Source organism: Sceloporus undulatus, chromosome 6 (genome assembly GCF_019175285.1).
Source record: "Sceloporus undulatus isolate JIND9_A2432 ecotype Alabama chromosome 6, SceUnd_v1.1, whole genome shotgun sequence".
Taxonomy (NCBI): Eukaryota; Metazoa; Chordata; class Lepidosauria; order Squamata; family Phrynosomatidae; genus Sceloporus; species Sceloporus undulatus.
Genome location: NC_056527.1, coordinates 156128801 through 156147699, shown reverse-complemented (window position 1 = coordinate 156147699; position 18899 = coordinate 156128801). Strand labels below are relative to the sequence as shown.

The 18899-nt window shown below is 43.9% G+C and overlaps 2 protein-coding genes across 7 annotated transcripts in view; one reads left to right on the top strand and one right to left on the bottom strand.

The window, feature by feature from the left end:
- PATL2 (PAT1 homolog 2) overlaps positions 1-18899 on the bottom strand; it is a 741315-nt gene that overhangs the window by 270566 nt on the left and 451850 nt on the right. The gene's annotated exons all lie outside the window — the stretch shown is intronic.
- ALPK3 (alpha kinase 3) overlaps positions 11479-18899 on the top strand; it is a 59986-nt gene continuing 52565 nt past the window's right edge. For both annotated transcript variants that reach the window (XM_042475633.1, XM_042475632.1), the window contains exon 1: positions 11479-11789. In XM_042475633.1, the coding sequence (XP_042331567.1) occupies positions 11602-11789 (188 nt within the window). In that variant the 5' untranslated portion in view covers positions 11479-11601. The remainder of the gene's footprint in view (positions 11790-18899) is intronic.

Sequence of the window (18899 nt, the reverse complement as noted above, 5' to 3'; positions counted from 1 at the left end):
GACTTGATGGCAGTTAACACAACGTCACCATGTAGAGATGCGGGACAAATCAAAAGAAGCCTCTTTCCAAATATCACAGAGGCATGGAACATGTTTCCTCGAATGCTGGAGGAATGGTCAAAGTCCACAGCCCTGCACATACCAGCATAATCATGCCTCTGTTAACAAAACCCTCCTTTCTACAAAGGTATTTCCCACTCTCCCAGTTGTCTCCTTCTCTTCTTCCTCCTCTCCCTCTTCCATCTAGCTGAAACATTTTTAACAGCATTAGCATTGGGAAGGTGATGAGGTCAGGGTTGTGAAACACAAATGCACTCATCCCTCCACACTCCCTGGGGTTAGGGGCACAGGACCCCCATGAATGTGGAAAAACCACAATAACAAAAACACTATGTTTTTACCTGAGAGAATACCTCTCTAGGAATCTCTCTAGATCCTCCAATGCAACTTTGTGAGCAACAGTGTCTGTTAGACACTGAGTACAGAATTGCACTGGAGGAGTGACAAATGCCTAGTGGAGTGTTCTCTCTAGGTATCTCTAGGCCCTTCAGTGCAACAATTGGTTGATCATAGAGATGGGCTGGAGGACCTAGATTGTCCTAGAGAGAACATATTAATAAAATCTGTGAATAATCAAATTTGCAAACATCAAAGCCACAAATGTGGAGGGATGAGTGTATTTGATGTGTCAGGGTGCAACCTAGTTAGATAATTTAACCCAAATACAGTGACACCTCCCATGTTTCCCAGTAGCTTTGCCTTAGCTGTTGGCATTCAGTCACTAGAGTTTGCTTCAAGGGGAAATTCTTATTGTGATCTTCATAATACTAAAAGGGAAAGGTTGAGATAAACAGGCAGCTATTTAATTGCCTAGATTTTAGCAGAATCATGCTGTGCAACAGATGTTCCATAGGGCATTGAAAGGAAATGAACAATTTTCTCTCCTGTAGGAAAGTTGCATGCTCTACCTCCTACAGCAGGGACACCTTGCAAAAACTGGATGATCCATAGGTGACTCACACAGCTCTCTGCATGCTCTTGTCTTCTCTATTGTTTAATATCAATTGTAAAATATCAAATCAGATTAAATACCTGTGGCCTTTCTGCAAGAGAAAGAAGAGGTTTTCTTTTAAGTATCTGCTCAAATGCCACCATTTTCCCTGAAAATGCTAATGGGATTATGTAAAAGGTTATTTCATTCATTTCAGAAGAGAGGCACGTTGACATGATTGGGATGCCCTTTGTTTGTGTCTTGTTAATGCTTTCTTTTCATCTCCAAGGACCTCAGCTTTTGTATGGAGGCTTGGCATCTTTGGTACTCAAGAAGATGAGCCTTGCTTCAAGCATCCCCCTATAACTTATCAAGTAGTTTTGGGAAAGATGTAATGGATTTTAATGAGCATGCCAGGCAAATACTACCCACTCCCCTGCCCAGTCAGGGGAGATAGCTTCCGATTCCTTAATCACTAATAATGTGTTAATTCTGCTGGTACCTACCAGCAAGACAAAGTGGAAAGATGGGGCAAAACCACAAATAATTTTCTGTTGTCGCACTGCTGTGCTTAAGGTATGATGTGTACATCAGATATTTGTGAACATAGATCAAGGATGGGCATAATGGGCTTCCATATGTTGTTGGACTGCAGTTCCCAGTATAACAATTGGTTATGCTGGACAGGGCTGCTGGGAATCCAACAACAGCTGGAGAGATGAATGATGCCCACTCACAAGTATGTGATGCAATACACATACCTTTACAGTTCTTCAAACAAAAGATGGTGACCATCAGTCCTCATTTTTTGCCAGAGTCTTCCGATCCACACAGGAGGGCTGTCCCTTGGTCCTACCTCCATCTCAGCCTCCTTGAGTGAGGACATGGAAGACAGCCTTCTTAGTGGCCATTCCCATCCTATAGAATTCTCTTCTATACAAAGCTAGGCTACCTCTTTCCTTGTTCTCCTTTTCCCAGCGTATAAAGACCTTTTAGTTTGTCTGTTTGTTGTTGTTGTGTGCCTTCAAGTCATTCTCAACTTATGGAAACTAGAAAGCAAACCTCTAATTGGGGTTTTCTTGACAAGATTTGTTCAGAGGAGGTTTGCTATTCCCTTGAGGCTGAGGGTATGTGACTTGCCTAAGGTCAGCCAGTGGGTTTCATGCCCGAGCTGGGGAATCAAACCCTGGTCTCTAGAGTGATAGAGTTCAAGATATAGCCATGTTAGTCTGTAGAATCAGTATGTAGAGAGATCTTGTGGCACCTCTGAGACTAACTGAAACAAAGATGTTAGCAGCATGAGCTTTTGAGGCTTCAAAAGCATCTGAGGAAGTAGACTAAAGTCTAGGAAAGCTCATGTGGCCAATTTTTTTCTTTCAATAATAATAATAATAATATAATATAATAATACTATAATAATAATAAATTAAAATAATAGTACCATCACGTGGAATCAAGTCCTCCCAGCCGGGTACTCTGTCAGTGAGCAGGTAAGGGAAAGGGGGTGGTGTGGCTCTGGTCTATAGAGATATTCTTACCTTGACCAGGATAACTATCCAGAAAATAGATCGCTTCAAATGTACAGTAGGCCCTTCTTATACACGGATTTTTAATACACGGATTCAAGCATCCACAGTTTGAAAATGTTAAAAAAAAGTATACATTTCAAATATCAAACCTTGATTTTCCATTTTTTTTAATAAGGGACACCATTTTGCTGTATCATTATATTTAATGGAACTTGACCATCCACGGATTTTGTTTTACACGGGGGATCTTGGAACCAAAACCTAGCGGATAACAAGGGTCCACTGTATGTACCTAAGCCTGAAGACCAGGGATAGTATAGGGATTTTGTTGGTACACCATCCACCCAGTTGGGTGGATGGTATACCACCCAGAGCTGACACAACTGGTCTCAGCGTTACTATTAGAGTCGCCCAGACTTTTAATTCCAGGTGACTTCAACATCCCACTCGAGACCAGCTTAACAGGTGTGGCTCGGGAGTTCATGGAATCCAGGACAGACATGGGCCTATTCCAACTGGTCACTGGGCCAACGCATTGCACAGGTCATACCCTCGATGCAGTCTTTAGTACGGAACAGGAATATCTGTGGGCGGACGGTAATTAGTATCACCGCACTGACGTGGATGGATCATTCCCTGGTCAAGGCTGAACTAAGAGCCACAGTCGATCCTGTCGGGGGTGGAGGACCCATTACAATGGAACCCTTAACAGGGCCTGAACCCTATGCATGCAAAGCATCTGTTTCTCCATTGTCTGATGGACTTCCCAACTTAGGGACTTAAGTACATGCTTTACTCAGGAAGTCTACAGTCCTTACTCATATGGATCCAGAATTACTTCATTGCCATAGTAAGGACTGAAGAACTGAGTATAAGACCTCTGCATGGTGGAGAAAATTCCAGAGAGGCATAGCAGCTGTATAAAGATTTATCTTGCCTGTTTTTTCCCCCAATGCTGGAAATGAAAGTAACTATAATATATATGTATTTTTAATGCATGCTTTGAGAATATCCTAGTAGAAATCACTCACATATGCATACCGTCTCTGTTTACTGTAAGATTTAATCGCTTGTCTGTTTCATCAGTTTGACACCAAGGAACAAAAGAATGAATCACAATGATGCCACAGCTATCAAAGGGGTGTTCAGCTTTTTAAAACTGCCATCTGTGATCGCAGAGCTGTGTTTGTGTTTGTGCAACGTCTGACTGATAAGCCCAGATGATGTCTTGACTCCTTATGAAGATGTGAAAAGGCCCTTATAGTGAAAACTTCATTGATAACACAAATGTGTCTTTGGGGTTCTTTAAAAGATAAAAGGCGACATCCAGTGCTTTGGCAGAGTTATTATTGTGGGTATTAATTCCAAATGGCAGAATGACTGGTGGAGTAAAACTGGAATAGCAAAAGAGACAGTAGAGAGTGTTCTTGATCAAGATAATGTAACTAATAAATGCGGAATAACAGCTGAAACTCAGATTTTCCTTCTAGCTATGCACCAACACTCTTCAGCCTTGTATACCGGCCCCTCTGCGGCCCCAAAGAAAGGATATTTCTTCTCTCAAACACACTCAACTCCATAAAATAATTGGCCTTAGTAATATTTATGGCTTTTCAGAAGTGTATCTGAACTCAGTAACTATTAGTTAAGTTAAAAGACATTTGTAAATCAGATTGAATGACAGTGACATTCAAAAGGAATGTGAGGGTGTATTTGGACAGTTAAAGCTAGTGCACCAGCTTTGTCTGTTCCAGGATATGTCTGATCTGGCCACAGTGATGCGTACCTTAGTTATATCCCATTTGTATTAGTGTAAGAGGCTTTCTGTGGGAATTGACAATGGAAATTGTTTGAAAATTTAGCATACTCAAAACACTGCAGTCAGACTGTAAACCAGGCAAATTACAAGGAGCATACATGCTCCTCATTACATCTAGCTTTACTGGTTTCCAGTGCGCTTCCTGACACAATATGGCCGTTATCACACGACGAAAACTTCCAGGCAAACCAATGCCAATCTAATGCCATCCCAAGTCCAATCATGCATATTCACGTTAATTCACTAGAGATTATCTCACACAATTGCTGTGATTGTGCAGTCATTTTGGGTCAATACAAAAATAGGTAAATTTGGTCAACTAGTGAATTTGCAAATCTTATTCCAAGGTTAATTGCAGTCAATTCGATATGGTGCTGGTGTGGAATGCAAGTTTACATCGGCCCTGGTATCCCGCCCCCAACTTCAAAGGTACCACATTTCCCATGGTGCTGGGCTGCAATTTTGCACCTTTTGCTTCCGGTAGTCCTTCCGCTTCCAGTGCTGGCGAGGAGGGGGAAAGTGGCTGTTTCCGAAGCTGCTGGGGAAAGGGCTACTGCGGAATGAATATATTCATGTTTTAATGTGGACAGAGCAGTGCATGGTTTGTGTTTCCCCAAAGCTGCTGGGAAAAGGGCGCAGAGACCCATAGAAAGGCAGCTTGCTTGGATGCAAAAAGGGAGCATACACATATGTGTGTGTGCATACACAAGTGCACATACATATGCAAGTGCACATACATATGCATATATATATATATATATATATATATATATATTATTTATCTACACACAGATACATATATATAGATGTTTATATTTCCATATATGTATATGCCCACCCATGCCCATGGCTTGCCTATGGGAGGGGGTATGTGTACATGTATATGTATGTGTGCATTCACATATATGTGTGTGTGTGCGTGTGTTTCCATGTGCCCATATATATATGCATGGAGAACTAGAAACGTGAAGCAATCATTCACGTGAAGCAATCATTCACGTGATGCTAGCGTTCATGTGAAACAGGAAGTGGCCCCCTTCTTCACCCTGGAAGTGCAAAGGTTCACGATGCGTTCAGAGCCCCACTGAGCATGTGCAAGGGTGCCAATTTGAATTGTTGAATCCGCATGGTATCTACTGGTGTGGTAACTTATTTTGCCGTCGCTCTGCTTTGCCTTTGGAATGACCACAATTTGGCTCTTTGCGTGCGATAATCACGTGAATTGGCTTATTTTCGAATTGGGTCTGCTTTCCCTTTCCTTTGGGATGGGGGTATATTTCCCTCATATGATAATGGCCTATGGAGTACTGGCTGATTTTTGAAAGCACCTTATTTCTCCATATAACTCCGCCTGGCTCTTAAAGCTTTCAGGTGAGGTCCTTCTTTCAGTCCTGCCATTCTCATGGGCACATTTGATGGCTGCTACAATACGTGCTGGGAAGTAAACTTCATTGACTCTAGTGAGTTTTCTTGAGAGTAAACATGCTTAAGTCTACAGTGCAAAGGTCTATATCAGGTCAAATTGTTGTTGAATAGCTTAAACATCAAAACGGCCACAAGTTTCTTTGCTGCAATAGAAACATTATGGCTATGAATTCGTTATAAAAAAGTGCCATAAAAATATGGGCTGTGGCAGAGGGGATAATTGACATTTGCCCGGAATATAAATGAACAGTTAATAATGGACTCTGGCCCAGCTCCTGCAATTTAATCTGCACTTTGCAATATGTCTTTTAATGCTGATGATGTTTTGACGATTTCTTTATAGAGTGGGCACATTCTAAAAAAATTTCTGGCAGCTTTTATGCTATGTGCTTTTTCATTACAACAATATATTAATATAAGGATGATGGTATTTCTCAGGATCATGCAAAAGTTTCGAGAGTGAGGTCAGACCTCACCTGAAATACTGTGTCCACTTCTGGACACCACAGTTCAAAAGGGATATTGACAATCTGGAGTGTGTCCAGAGAACGACCAAAATGGTGAAAGGTTTAGAAACCATGCCTGACCAGGGAGTTTATCAGACTCAAGTTTTGGACCCTGCAATTGCGCTAAGGAAATGTAAAAAACGTTGCGAAATGACTGTTTCGCGCGATGTCTTACCACATTGCTTGCTTTTCCGTCATTCCCCCATAACGTTATGTTAGCGCTACAATTGCGCGAAAGTTGCAATTTGCATGATGCGAAACCATGCATAGCGGAACTGTCTACTACACCAGCGCCCTCCGTTTCTGTCGAGCATTTCTCATCAAAATCCTTGCGCATGCCCTTTGGAGGCTTTGGTGGCATCATGACCTTTGTGCTTCCGGGGGAGCGAGGGGGTCCCCCCATCTTTAGGGTCCTATTTAGCGGAGGAGAGGGGGAGAAGGAAAGAGCCGAAGGAAAAAGGGGAATCTGGATGCAAAGAGTGACAGAAGGCAAAAGTGGAAATCAGGGTGGCTTTTGGTGGGGGAGGGGGAGTGGAGAAAGTGATGGAGGAGGATGAGGAGGATGAGGAGGAGGAAGGAGCCGTGGGAAGAAGGGAGCCACGGAGGGCATCCTATAATGGAGCAGGAGGAGGAGGATGAAGGACCCAGGGCAGCTCAGAGGGAGGTGAGGGTCGGAAGGAAGGAAGGAAGAGGAGGAGGAGGATTGCCCAGGGAAATAGGGCTGTGGAGAGAAGCTGGGGATGTAGGGAAATGGATGAAGCAGGAGCAGCCTCTTTTGACAATTTATGCACATGATTTTTGGGGTGCTTGCTTTCTTCTTGCTCCTGGACCTTAAGCGCCATTATTGTTGTTGTTGTTGTTGTTATTATTGTTTGTGTTATATGTGGGTGCTACAGTCAGAATGCCTGCGCTGCATTTCCATTTTATTCCCAACTGATTCCATGGGTCAGTTGGAACTGACAGGTCACTCTGTCTCAGCCTCAGTGGAAGGCAATGGCAAAGTGTAAGCAAGAGGAAAGGGGGCAGTTCAGGTCAGGTCAAAGGCAGGGCATGAACAGAGCTCCCATCAGGCACTTTCCTCCCTTTTTAAATATATATATATATATATATATATATATATATATATTTGCCCTTTGCAACAGTATCCCTTTGTGGAAGTCAGCTAATAAAAGTGAAAGGGAACAATAAAAGGGCACTTTTTTCCTTGGAGAATCCATGCGAAAATGCGAATGTTACAATCGAATGTTACATTTGTTGCTTTTGTCAATTAGGCAATTGGCAAAACGATACATGCTTTTGCAAGGAATTCAGGGACAGCTCTGAATTGCTTTTAAAATTCATAAAAGAATGCATGACAATCACATCCTTTTCTGGCATTTACGGTGACGAATTTATTATTATTATTATTATTATTATTATTAGTGCAAGAGGCATTCTGGGGTGGGAATGAGTGGGGGATACAGGATGCATTATTTTTATTATTAAATATATACACCTCTGTCTTTATTTTTAGTTATTTTTTCATTATTTTTATTATTAAATATATACACCCCTGTCTTGATTTTTAGTTATTTTTTCAAATAAATAACCTTGCAGCTTGGAGGTTCCCTTTTTCTCTCAGCGCTGCTGCTCTTTGGATGACCCTTTGGGGTCCCTGACATTTGCAGCCTCCTCGGTGTTCATGCAGGGCAGAGGAATGGGGCTGGAATGGATGACCCTTAGGGGTACCTTTCATTTGCAGCCTCCTAGGTGTCCTTGCAGGATGGAGGAATGGGGCTGGGATAGATGACCCTTAGGGGTACCTTTCATTTGCAGCCTCCTAGGTGTCCTTGCAGGATGGAGGAATGGGGCTGGGATGGATGACCCCTAGGGGACCCTTTCATTTGCCGCCTCCTAGGTGTCTTTGCAGGACAGAGGAATGGGGCTGGAATGGATGACCCTTAAGGGACCCTTTCATTTGCAACCCCCCAGGTGTCCATGCAGGACCGAGGAATGGGGCTGGGATGGATGACCCCTAGGGGCACCTTTCATTTGCCACCTCCTAGGTGTCCTTGCAGGACAGAGGAATGGGGCTGGAATGGATGACCCTTGGGTCCCCTTTCATTTGCCGCCTCCTAGGTGTCCTTGCAGGATGGAGGAATGGGGCTGGAATGGATGACCCCTTGGGACACCTTTCATTTACAGCCTACTTGGTGTCCATGCAGGACAGAGGAATGAGGCTGGAGTGGATGACCCCCTAGGGTCCCCTTGCATGTGCAGTCCCCCAGGTGTCCATGCAGGACAGAGGAATGGGGCAGAGATAGATGACCCCAAGGGTTTCCTTACATGCAAGACAAGGCAACCCCCCCTCCAAGGGGTTGTCCTGAAAAAGGAAGGCCACCAGAAGGCAATGGGGTCAAAAAGCAGCCCAGCATCATGGGAACTTTGCAATCAGTAACTTTAGCGTAGCGTTGCGCTGCTGCCTACTACACCAAACCATTTCGCAACACATTTCGCAAGATAACAGGAGCCCATGGCCTGGCTTCCACTTTTGCCCGCAATGCCCAAAAAGGGGAGGAATGATGCTTAAACTACGGGAGCGTTGCGCAACGGTCTCCCATAGAAATGAATGGCGTCTGGAAGAACATTGCACTTTCACGTTATTGCGCAACGTTGGTGACGCTAACATTGCGCGATAGGCAGGAAAAAAATCGCCAAAAACTCACGTCTGATAAACTCTCAGGTGTGGCTTAGGGAGATGGGGATGTTTAGCCTGGAGAAGAGAACATTCAGGGTGATTTGATAGCCTTGTTTAAGTATTTGAAAAGGTGTAATATTGAGAATGGAGCTAACTTGTTTTCTGTTGCTCCAGAACTAGGATCTGCAGCAATGGATTGAAATGACAGGAATGGAGATTCCTTCTAAATATTAGGAAGAACTTCCTGACAGTAAGAGCTGTTCAACAGTGGAACACACTCCTTCCTCGGAGTGCAGTAGAGTCTCCTTTGGAGGTCTTTAAACAGAGGCTGGATGGACATCTGTCTTGGAGTGCTTTGATTGTGTATTCCTGCATGGCCAGGGGCTGGTCTCTTCCAACTCCATGATTCTATGATATCTGTGCTTCCTGTAAGTTCACAGGGAGCAAGTGCCTGTACTGCAGACACTCACTCACAAATCACAAGGTTGTGAGTTCAGTCCCAGCCAGTGGCTCCGGCTCAGCCTGGCATCCTTCCTTAGGTCACTAAAACGAGTACCCAGCTTGTTGGGGGCTATTAGCTTACACTTTGTAATCCTCTTAGGAAATGCTTAAGTGCACTGGTAAGTGATATAGAAATGTACTCGCTATTGCTAAATTGCATGTTTGAAGCTGTATGAGTTATCAATAAAAGCAAAGTGTGTCAAATTGTGGACATATCTCAAATTTCCAGTAGCCCAGAATCAATGAAATTTTGCATGTGTGTGTGAGTGTGTGTGTAAACAGCAAAGTACAAAAGTCACGCCAGTGACAACAGGGTCCTGATGACAAGAGACGTTGCCATTCCTGCAACAGCCACCTGAGGTCAGCATATGCTAATTCGTCCAAAGTGAGTCTAGGCTGCCTCATGCCCCCCACATTGGCCCTCATTTCAAGCCCCCCCCCCATTTTTATGTATCTCAGCTGTTTTCTCCTAAACAAAGCAAAAGACAATGAGAAAAGTCTTTCAGTTCATCTCTCCATGCGGATAACTCTAATACAGATCCTTCTTACAGGCAGACATTTGTTGTTATTGTCTACCTGACCCTAAGGCAAACCTATTGTGGGGTTTTCTTAGCAAGATTTGTTCATAAGTTTGCCATTGCCTTCCTTTGAGGCTGAGAGAGTGCGACTTGCCCAAGGTCACTCAGTGGGTTTCACGGCCAAGCTGGGAATCGAACTCTGGTCCCCAGAGTCGTAATCCAGCATCCAAACCACTATGCTAGGCTATACTCTTTGGTAATTATGGGTACTGTGTTTTAGCAAGTACGTGTGTTGTCTCACTTATTCAACATGTTACATTTGAGGTCTTTTCTGATAATCCTACTGGTTTGGGACTTAGGTTTCTGTCACAAAATGCTGTTTTTCAGAAATCCATGTCAAGACTTAACTTCCCTGTGATATGATCCAGTGGCATTATTATGACAAGACTTCAGGCAAGAATTTCAGGGCCCAGCTTTACAGAAAGACCAGGGGTGCCCACAATAACACCGACTTGCCACATTTCTGAGGATGTTATCAGACAAGGGAAATTGGAAGTGTAATCCAATGGTAATCCGAACACAATCATGGGGTTTCACGTTATTGGGAAGTCAGTTCAAACGCAATTCGAATTCACGTAAATTCGCTGAACTAGCAAATTCATGTGAATGCGTTCTTGCCCCACTTTCTTTTCATTCGAAATGAAGAGAAATTCCTCCCATGCGATAAACTCCTAAGTAAGTGAAGTTGACTTTGTATTGTTGACTGAAAGGGGAAACATAAAATATCACTAATCCAAAACACACTGCAGAAATAATCCAGTTTGAGATCGCTTTAACCGCCCTGGCTCAGTGCTAGGGAACCCTGGCAATTGTTTGTGTTTGTTGTTTGTTGTGACACCAGAGTTCTCTGACAGAGAAGGCTGAATGTCTCACAAAACTATAGTTCCCAGACTTCTCTAGCATTGAGCCAGGGCAGTTAAAGCAATCTCAAACTGGATTATTTCTGCAGTGTGTTTTGGACCTAAATCCAACATCTTTGTTGTTGTTGTTGTTGCTTTTGTGTGCCTTCAAGCCATTTCTGACTTATGGCAAACCTATCGTGGGGTTTTCTTGGCAAGTTTTCTTCAGGCGGGGCTTGCCATTGCCTTTCCCTGAGGCTGAGAGAGTGTGACTTGCCCAAAGTGGGTTTCCAGGGCCAAGCTGGGATTCAAACCCTGGTCTCCCAGCGTCCAAGTGCGATGCTCAAACCTCTACACCAGGCTGGCTCTATCCAGACAATAACCTTACTCAGTTGCACTACTGCTGTGTGTAACTCATGTGAAATTGCGTGATAGTTGTGTTGTTATTGTTGTGTGCCTTCAAATCATTTCCCATTTATGGCGACCCTGAGGAAGGGAGACTAGAGAAGAAGGGGAATAAATGGAGGCGAGGCGAGGCCTTTGGGAGCAGGGCCCTCTCTTGACTGACAGCCCCGGCTGTGGGCCACTATAAATAGCCTGGTGGCTGCGGGCTCCGGGTGATTGACGGCCGCCTGGCTGCTGGGCCTGAGGCGGAGGACGGAGGGCCGGCCAAGACCCATTGCGTTCTCCTCCTTCTCCTCCTCCGGGGAAAGTCTCCCTCTCTTTCTTCCTCAGGATGATGGGCTCCAGGCGGAGGCCTCTGGGCCGCTCCTACTCGGGCAACAACGGGCCCCGCTCGCCCTTCGCAGCAGCAGCAGCAGGAGGCGGAGGAGGCCAAGGCAGCGACGGAGAGGACAACGGGCCCCTGGCCGAGAGCCGCCCCGACCGACGGAGCTACCTCCTCAGCGTCAGGCCCGAGAACAGGTAGCGCCCCCAGTCGCCATGCGGACGCACTGAATAACCCGCTTTCGCGCCGCTTTAACTCGCTATATAGGCTCTGGGAGTGATTCTTGTGGCCGACTCCCAGGATTCCATAGCCTTTGAGTAGCTGCCAAACCGGGTTATTGATTTAGCCTGGAGAAGAGAAGGCTAAGAGGGGATATGATAGCCCTGTTTAAATACTGAAAGGGATGTCATATTGAGGAGGGAGCAAGCTTGTTTTCTGCTGCTCCAGAGAACAGGACCCATTGGAGCAATGGGTGCAAGCTCCAGGAAAAGAGATTCCGCCTCAACATTAGGAGGAACTTCCTGACAGTGGGATATATAATATTTGGAGTCTCCTTCTTTGGAGGTCTTTAAGCAGAGGCTGGATGGCCATCTGCCAATGGGGATGCTTTGATGGAGAGTTCCTGCATGGCAGAATAAAGGGGTTGGACTGGACCAGGGCCCTTCTTGGGGTCTCTTCCAACTCTATGATTTTACTGATTAACACAGCTATATCTAAATATGCTAGAGTATATTATAGTATACTTCAGTATGCAGGATAGTAAATATTGTCAGAGGAGGTAGGCTGAAGTTTAGGGACCCTGGTGCTGCCAACTTCTTTCTTTCAGTCAGTCTCAAAGGTGCTCCAAGATATACTGATTCTACAGACTAACACAGCTATATCTTTGCATTTCACAGGTTGAGTATCCTTTACCTGGAATTCTGAAATTCGAAAGACTTCATAATCCAAAATTGTCCACATAAATGGCTGAGAGAGTGGCACCTTGGCTTTTTGATGGTTCATTGTACGCAAACTTTGCTTCATGCGCAAAACCATTTAAAAACATTGTGTATAAAATTGCCTTCAGGCTTTGTGTATAAGTTGTATACAAAACACACATGGATTTCATGTTTGGTATCACCTTAATTGCTCTGGTTCAGTTCTAGGTTATCCTGGGAATTGTAGTTTGTTGTGGCTCTAGAGCTCTCTGACAGAGAAGGCTAAATGTCTCACAAAACTACAGCTTTCCCAGAATTCCCTGGAATTGAGCCAGGGCAGTTAAAGCAATCTCAAACTGGATGGTTTCTGCAGTGTTTTGGGCTACAACTCCACTGCTGAAATAATCTGGTTTGACACCGCTTTAACTGCCGTGGCTCAGTGCTATTGAACTCTGGGAATTGTAGTTGGTTGGGGCAGCACACTCAGTGTTGTGTGGCATTCTGGGAGTTGTAGTTGTTTGTAGCACCACACCACTTTAACTGCCATGGCTCAGTGCTATGGAATTCTGGGAATCAGAGGCCAAAGACCTTGCAAAACTGCAAATCCCAGGATGCCATAAGACGGAGATGCAGCACCTAAAGTGGTATCGAACTGTGCTATTTCTACAGTGTAGATGCACCCACAGCTACCTCAGGAATGGCTTCAAATCCATAAGAAATTTGCATCAACAGTGCAGAAATAATGCCATTTGAAACACTTTGTAGTACTGTAGACTCCTGGGATTTGTATTTTTACAAGGGTTTTGGTCTTTTCTGCTAAAGAGGGCTGGTGCCTCACAAAATTACAAATCCCCAGGTTCTCTGGGATGGTGCCATGGCAGTTAATATGGTGTCAAACTGCATGATTTCTACAGTATAGATTCACCCTAAGAAGCTATTTGACTCAAGGAATGCTTTCCCCTGGAACTGGTTTAGTGGTTTCCAGTGTGAGACCTCAGCTTGGAACATGGGGAGACTTTACAAAGGGAAAAGGGTGCCCCTGAGCATGTTTAGAATGTTGTTGGTCTTGTGTTCCTGAGTAAGCACAGCCTTTTTGTTGTTGTTGTTATTTGTCCTCAAGTAGACTTGACTCATGGTGACCCTCTGGTTGAGACATTTCCAAGACCCCCCTGTCTTCCACTATACATAAGTCTTGTAGATCATGCCTCTGACCTCTCTGATTGAGTCTAGCAGAACCAGATCCCACATAACAGGGGAACACTAGATCAGAGAGATCTATGATCCTGCCTAGATGCTCATCTCCCATGGGCTAGAAGCCTGGATGCTAGTAGTACTTAGTAGTACTTTGGGAAGATGCTGAGGAGATTCAGTACTTTCCAGGACTAGGAGATGAACTTAGCCAGGTAGGGAGAAAACAGTACTAGTGGTCCCCTGGAGAGATTTCTTTCCTTCCGCTAGCAAGATAATCATTTGTGGCAGTAGAAATAGCCTTGAGAGATACTGGAAAGAGGAGAAAAACATACTTTGAGAACAGATATGAAACTGTGGCAGCGTCAAGTTGAGACTTGCGTTGGCAGATGCGTGGTGCTGCAACCGTCTGCGTTGTTGTTGTCTCAGCTGCCTTGTGGCCATCAAAAGTTTTGGGCACAAGGCAAGTCTGCTCAAGGGAGAACTCAAAAGGCTGCATGCTCACTGCAGAAATAATCCAGTTTGACACTTAGCTGGCATGGCTCAATGCTGTGGAAACGTGGGAGTTGTATTTTGTTCTGGTACTGGAGCTCTCTGACAGAGAAGGCTAAATACCTCACAAAACTACAATTCCCAGACTTTCATAGCATTGAGCTGTTGTAGTTAAAGTGGTGTGAAACTGGATTATTTCTGCAGTGTGGATGAAACCAAAGGTACTGCTTTTGGACCACAGCTCCCAGAATCCCTAACCCCAGGAGATTGTGGGAATTGTACCCCCTAAGCAGTAACCTTCCTGAGCTGTGGCTCAAACAGAGCTAAAAGAACTGATTCAGACATTGGCATGATTCTTATTCACATGGGCCTTTATCATCGCCTGTTATAATAAAGAAATACAACGTGGGAGCTGACCAGTCACCACAATCCTCGCAGTCTTGAAGACCACAGACTCTGTTTTTGAGACTCTGAGAATATGGAAATGTTATGCTCCCTAGTGGCCACAAAAGCCTGGTTCAGGGCTAGTAGTGACAAGTATTTCTGAACATGTGCAAAGTGGCACAGTACAGATGTTCTTGCTAGCAAAAGGAGGGAATCATGCTGCATTACAGCTTGGATCACTTCTTTAAAAGGCTGTTTAAGGTGTTGGTGGGGCACTTTAGACCTTCCTGGTGTTTTGTACCTTAGCTCCTTGAAACACCAGCTACTTTGGCCAGTGGTAAAAGTTCAGAGATATAGCCCAAAACATCCAGGAAGCCAAAAGTTCCCCAGCCCTGGTTTAAGAAACACTTTGGATTAATTTACCTGGGAGTAGCACACATTGAACACAAGGGATCTTATGTTGAATAGACATGCATTGAATTTGTCTGCAAGGCTGTGATATTTGGTAGACACATAAAGCTGAGTGTTTGTTAATTTCAGTGGGAATTACTTCCTAGTTAATGGGTATATTTTTTTGTGCTGTGACATGATGGTTTGAACATTGGACTGTGATTGTGGAGACCGGGGTTTGAATCCCCCCTCAGCCACAGGGTGACAGTGGGCATCTCACACTGTCTTGGCTTTAGAGGAAGGCAATGGCAAGCCCCCTCTGAATAAACCTTGGGGAAAAAATGCTGTGATAGAGTCACCTTTGGGTTGCCATAAGTCGGAAATGACTACTTGAAGGCACACAACAACAACAACACATCTCAGTAAACATTCACAGGCTCATACAGTAAGTCAATATGTTAAGCCATTACTTGAACATTTCAGTGGAATGCAAAATCTTGAGTAGCTTTGTGATTTGGTATGAGATTTGAGGGGTTGCAAATGATAAAGCTAGTTACAAAGGTTGTCTTAATGTATCAATTTTATTAAGCGTGTAATTGATATGTTTGTGTGTAGCTAATTCATTCTTTGCATTCATGAAGCCCAGAGGATTACCTTGGGTTGGTTGCTATATCTCAGCCTAGCCTACCTTACAGGGTTATTGAAAGCCTGAAATAAGAAGAGAGCAAAATCACACACACCGCTCTGAGTTAGTTGGAGACAGTACGGGATTTTAAAACAACACACATGGAGTTACATAATATTGAAAGTGTTTTCTCTTTTCATCTAAAGCCACTAAGAAAATTGAAACTTTTTTGGAGTGTCGGGCTGCCCATATGAAAGAATGTAAATTGGGAGGACATATCTACTTTGAGGTGTCTTGGGGGTCTTGAGGGAGAACAATAAAAGGGTTGGGGTTTGCAGTTTTTCTATCCTGTGTTAAAAAACAAACAAAAGCACAGGCCTCCACACTTCCATCGTATGGAGGTACACAAAGTACTATGGAGGTACATGGAATGGGTATGGAGGTACATGGAAGCACTATGTTTAGGAGTCCTAAGAGAGCTTTTTGCAGGCAGTTCTGGACCAATAGTCTGATTCAGAGTTTGGAAAAGGTTTCTATTTTGAACCACAGCTTCCAGAATTCCCCTCTGGTCTGATTCATTTTATGTCAATGCCTCAAAATAAGCCAGGGTGGTGTCGTGGTTTGCAGGTTGGGACTGCAGTTCTGGAGACCAGGATTTGAATCCCTGCTTGGCCATGGAAATCCAGGAAAACCTTAGGCAAGTCAACTCTCAGCCTCAGAGGAAGGCAAAGGCAAACACCCTCTGAACAAATCGTGTCAAGAACCTGTGATAGGTTCACTTTAGGGTCGCCATATGAATGAAACGACTTGAAGGTGCACAACAACAACTGTATTGCTCAAGGTAGAGCAAAAGCTATGCCAAACCATATGCTGAGGAGCCTTGTCCAGTTGCAGCTCTTTGATTACATGATTCTCACATGGTTGGCATACTTCTGGGATATTCAAACCTATGATTTGAATCCTGCTGTTCAGACATTACTGAAAAAGGTGAACATAGGAGTTTATCACATGGGACAAATCCCGTACAGAAGCTAAATTTAAATGGAAAACAACCCACATTTGCAGGTTGTTTTTCCGACGACATTCAGAGTTAACCTGAAGAGAAAGTTGAAAAAACCCACATTTGTGGGATGTTTTTCAGAGGACGTTTGAGTGAAACAGAAATAATGCGAAAATAACCCAAATGCAAAGTTGTCCTTTTAACTTTTGCTATATTCCGAAAGTACAAAGGAGCTTTCCATTTGGATTATTTTCGTGCTATTTCTCTTTCACACCAATGCATCTGACAAACAACACCCGGATTTTTAAATCCTGTTTCTGCACGGGATTTTACCAATTCGCCCTCCATGTGATAAACTTCATACTATGAAAACACAACTCTAATTCTCTAACACTTTTCCTTCTCCTAGTGTCCTTAGCTAGCATGATCAGTGACTCTGTTGGGGATGGTGGGAGTCATAATCTAAGTATATCATGAGCACATTGGGTTCGAGAAGATTTTTGTTTGCTTTGTGAGGTTGAGTTTACAGGCCCTTATAATGACACCATCATAACAGGCCATTTTCTGATGTGAGCTTCTCTTTCAGACTGATAATTTGGAAGGGAGGCATTTGTAATGAAGATGGGCATTTTGGCCAGTGCAGGTGTTTTTGTTTTTTCACAAGTGCATTGCAAGCTGCTTGACCAAGATCCACTTTAAGCTTTACCACGTGTGATGGGCAATGCTCCAGGGTTGTGCAGTATTTCCCTTACATCATCTCTCTGCTTCATAGCGTCTTCAAGAGGTTGCTCTTGGGGTCTCTGGTTAGTTGGTTTGCAACAGAAAGAGCTTTGACTTAGATGGCTTGGTGTCCAGGGGGACATCTACACTGTAGAAGTAATGCAGTTTGACACCACTTTAACTGCCATGACTCCATTGAGCAGAATCCGGGGATTTATAGTTTTGTGAGGTATCAGCACTCTTTGTTAGGGAAGGCTAAAGGCCAAGGCTACAAATCCCAGGACTCATTGAGATGGAAGTACAGCACTTAAAGTGGTGTCAAACTGCATTATTTCTGCAGTGGAGATGGACCCCAAGTGTTCCTTTCTGAAAATATTATAATGGAGTAGAAGGGAGTGTGTCTCTCCAGTTGATATTGGATTGTACTTCTCATCAGCCGTAAAAAGCATAGCCAATGGTGAAAAATGCTAGAAATTGTAGGCCAACAATATCTGGTGGGTTGTGCTCTCTCCCCCGCCCTTTCCCTAGGTTTGAAAAACAGATTTGTTTATTAAGAAAGCAGGGGTACAGAATGTGTTTTTGAAGAAGTGTGTTGCAAGGGAAGATTGGTGGAATTTCTTTCACAGCTTTGTTGTTGTTATGTGTCTTTGTGTCATTTCTGACTTACAGTGACCCTATCATGGGGTTTTCTTGGCAAGATTTGTTCAGAGATGGTTTGTTATTGCCTTCCTTTGAGGCTGAGAGAGTGTGGTTTGCATAAAGTCACCCAGTGAATTTCCATAGTTGAGCGGGGATTTGAATCTTGGTCTCCCAGAGTCTTAGCTGGCTTTTGAAGCTTAGCTTCTCGAGAGCTTAGAAACATTCATTTCTCAGACTACAATTCCCAGAATCCTCCAGCCAGCCAGCCAGCTAGCCACCCACCCAGCATAGGGGAATTCTGGGAGCTATAGTCCAAAAACTGAGTTATTCATGTTCTGGGATCTCCTAGTCAGGCTTTAATTCCAGGTCAGAATAACAGTAATAGTGAGAACTGTGTAGTCTTTTAGAAATTGTTCGACTGTAGCTTCTAAAATTCCTTATCATTGGCTATGCTGGATAAGGACTTCTGGGAGTTACATTGGGAAAGCCATACAGTTTACACCCGGTCTTAGAGCCTGGCTAGGCTAAACACAGTTGGTGGAAGGGAAGGATTTATTTAAAGTATTTATAGGCCAATTTACAGAATTTATAGGCCAGGGAAGGACACCTCATACACTGTGGGAAGTGTGAGGGGAAGGAAATGTCAGGTGGTGAAAGAGTTAAGAGTCCATTCACCCCCACCATTTCTCTGCTTCAAATTGCTTTCCACTGGCTCTTTCCAGATTGAAGAAATGTCTTGTATAATGTGAATCAATACCTTTGAACAGTAGAAAATGTTAGCTTACTCTTCTTGGTGGTCTGGGTAGGGCATGGCTTTGTTTTTCTTTTGGGAGAGCATCTTCCTGTGTGTAGTGGGATTTTAGATTTTTGGACTGGAATTGTTGTGGGAGATTATTTGGAGGAAGAAATCTTAATTTTATACACAATTGGGATGGCAGCTGCCGGCATCCAT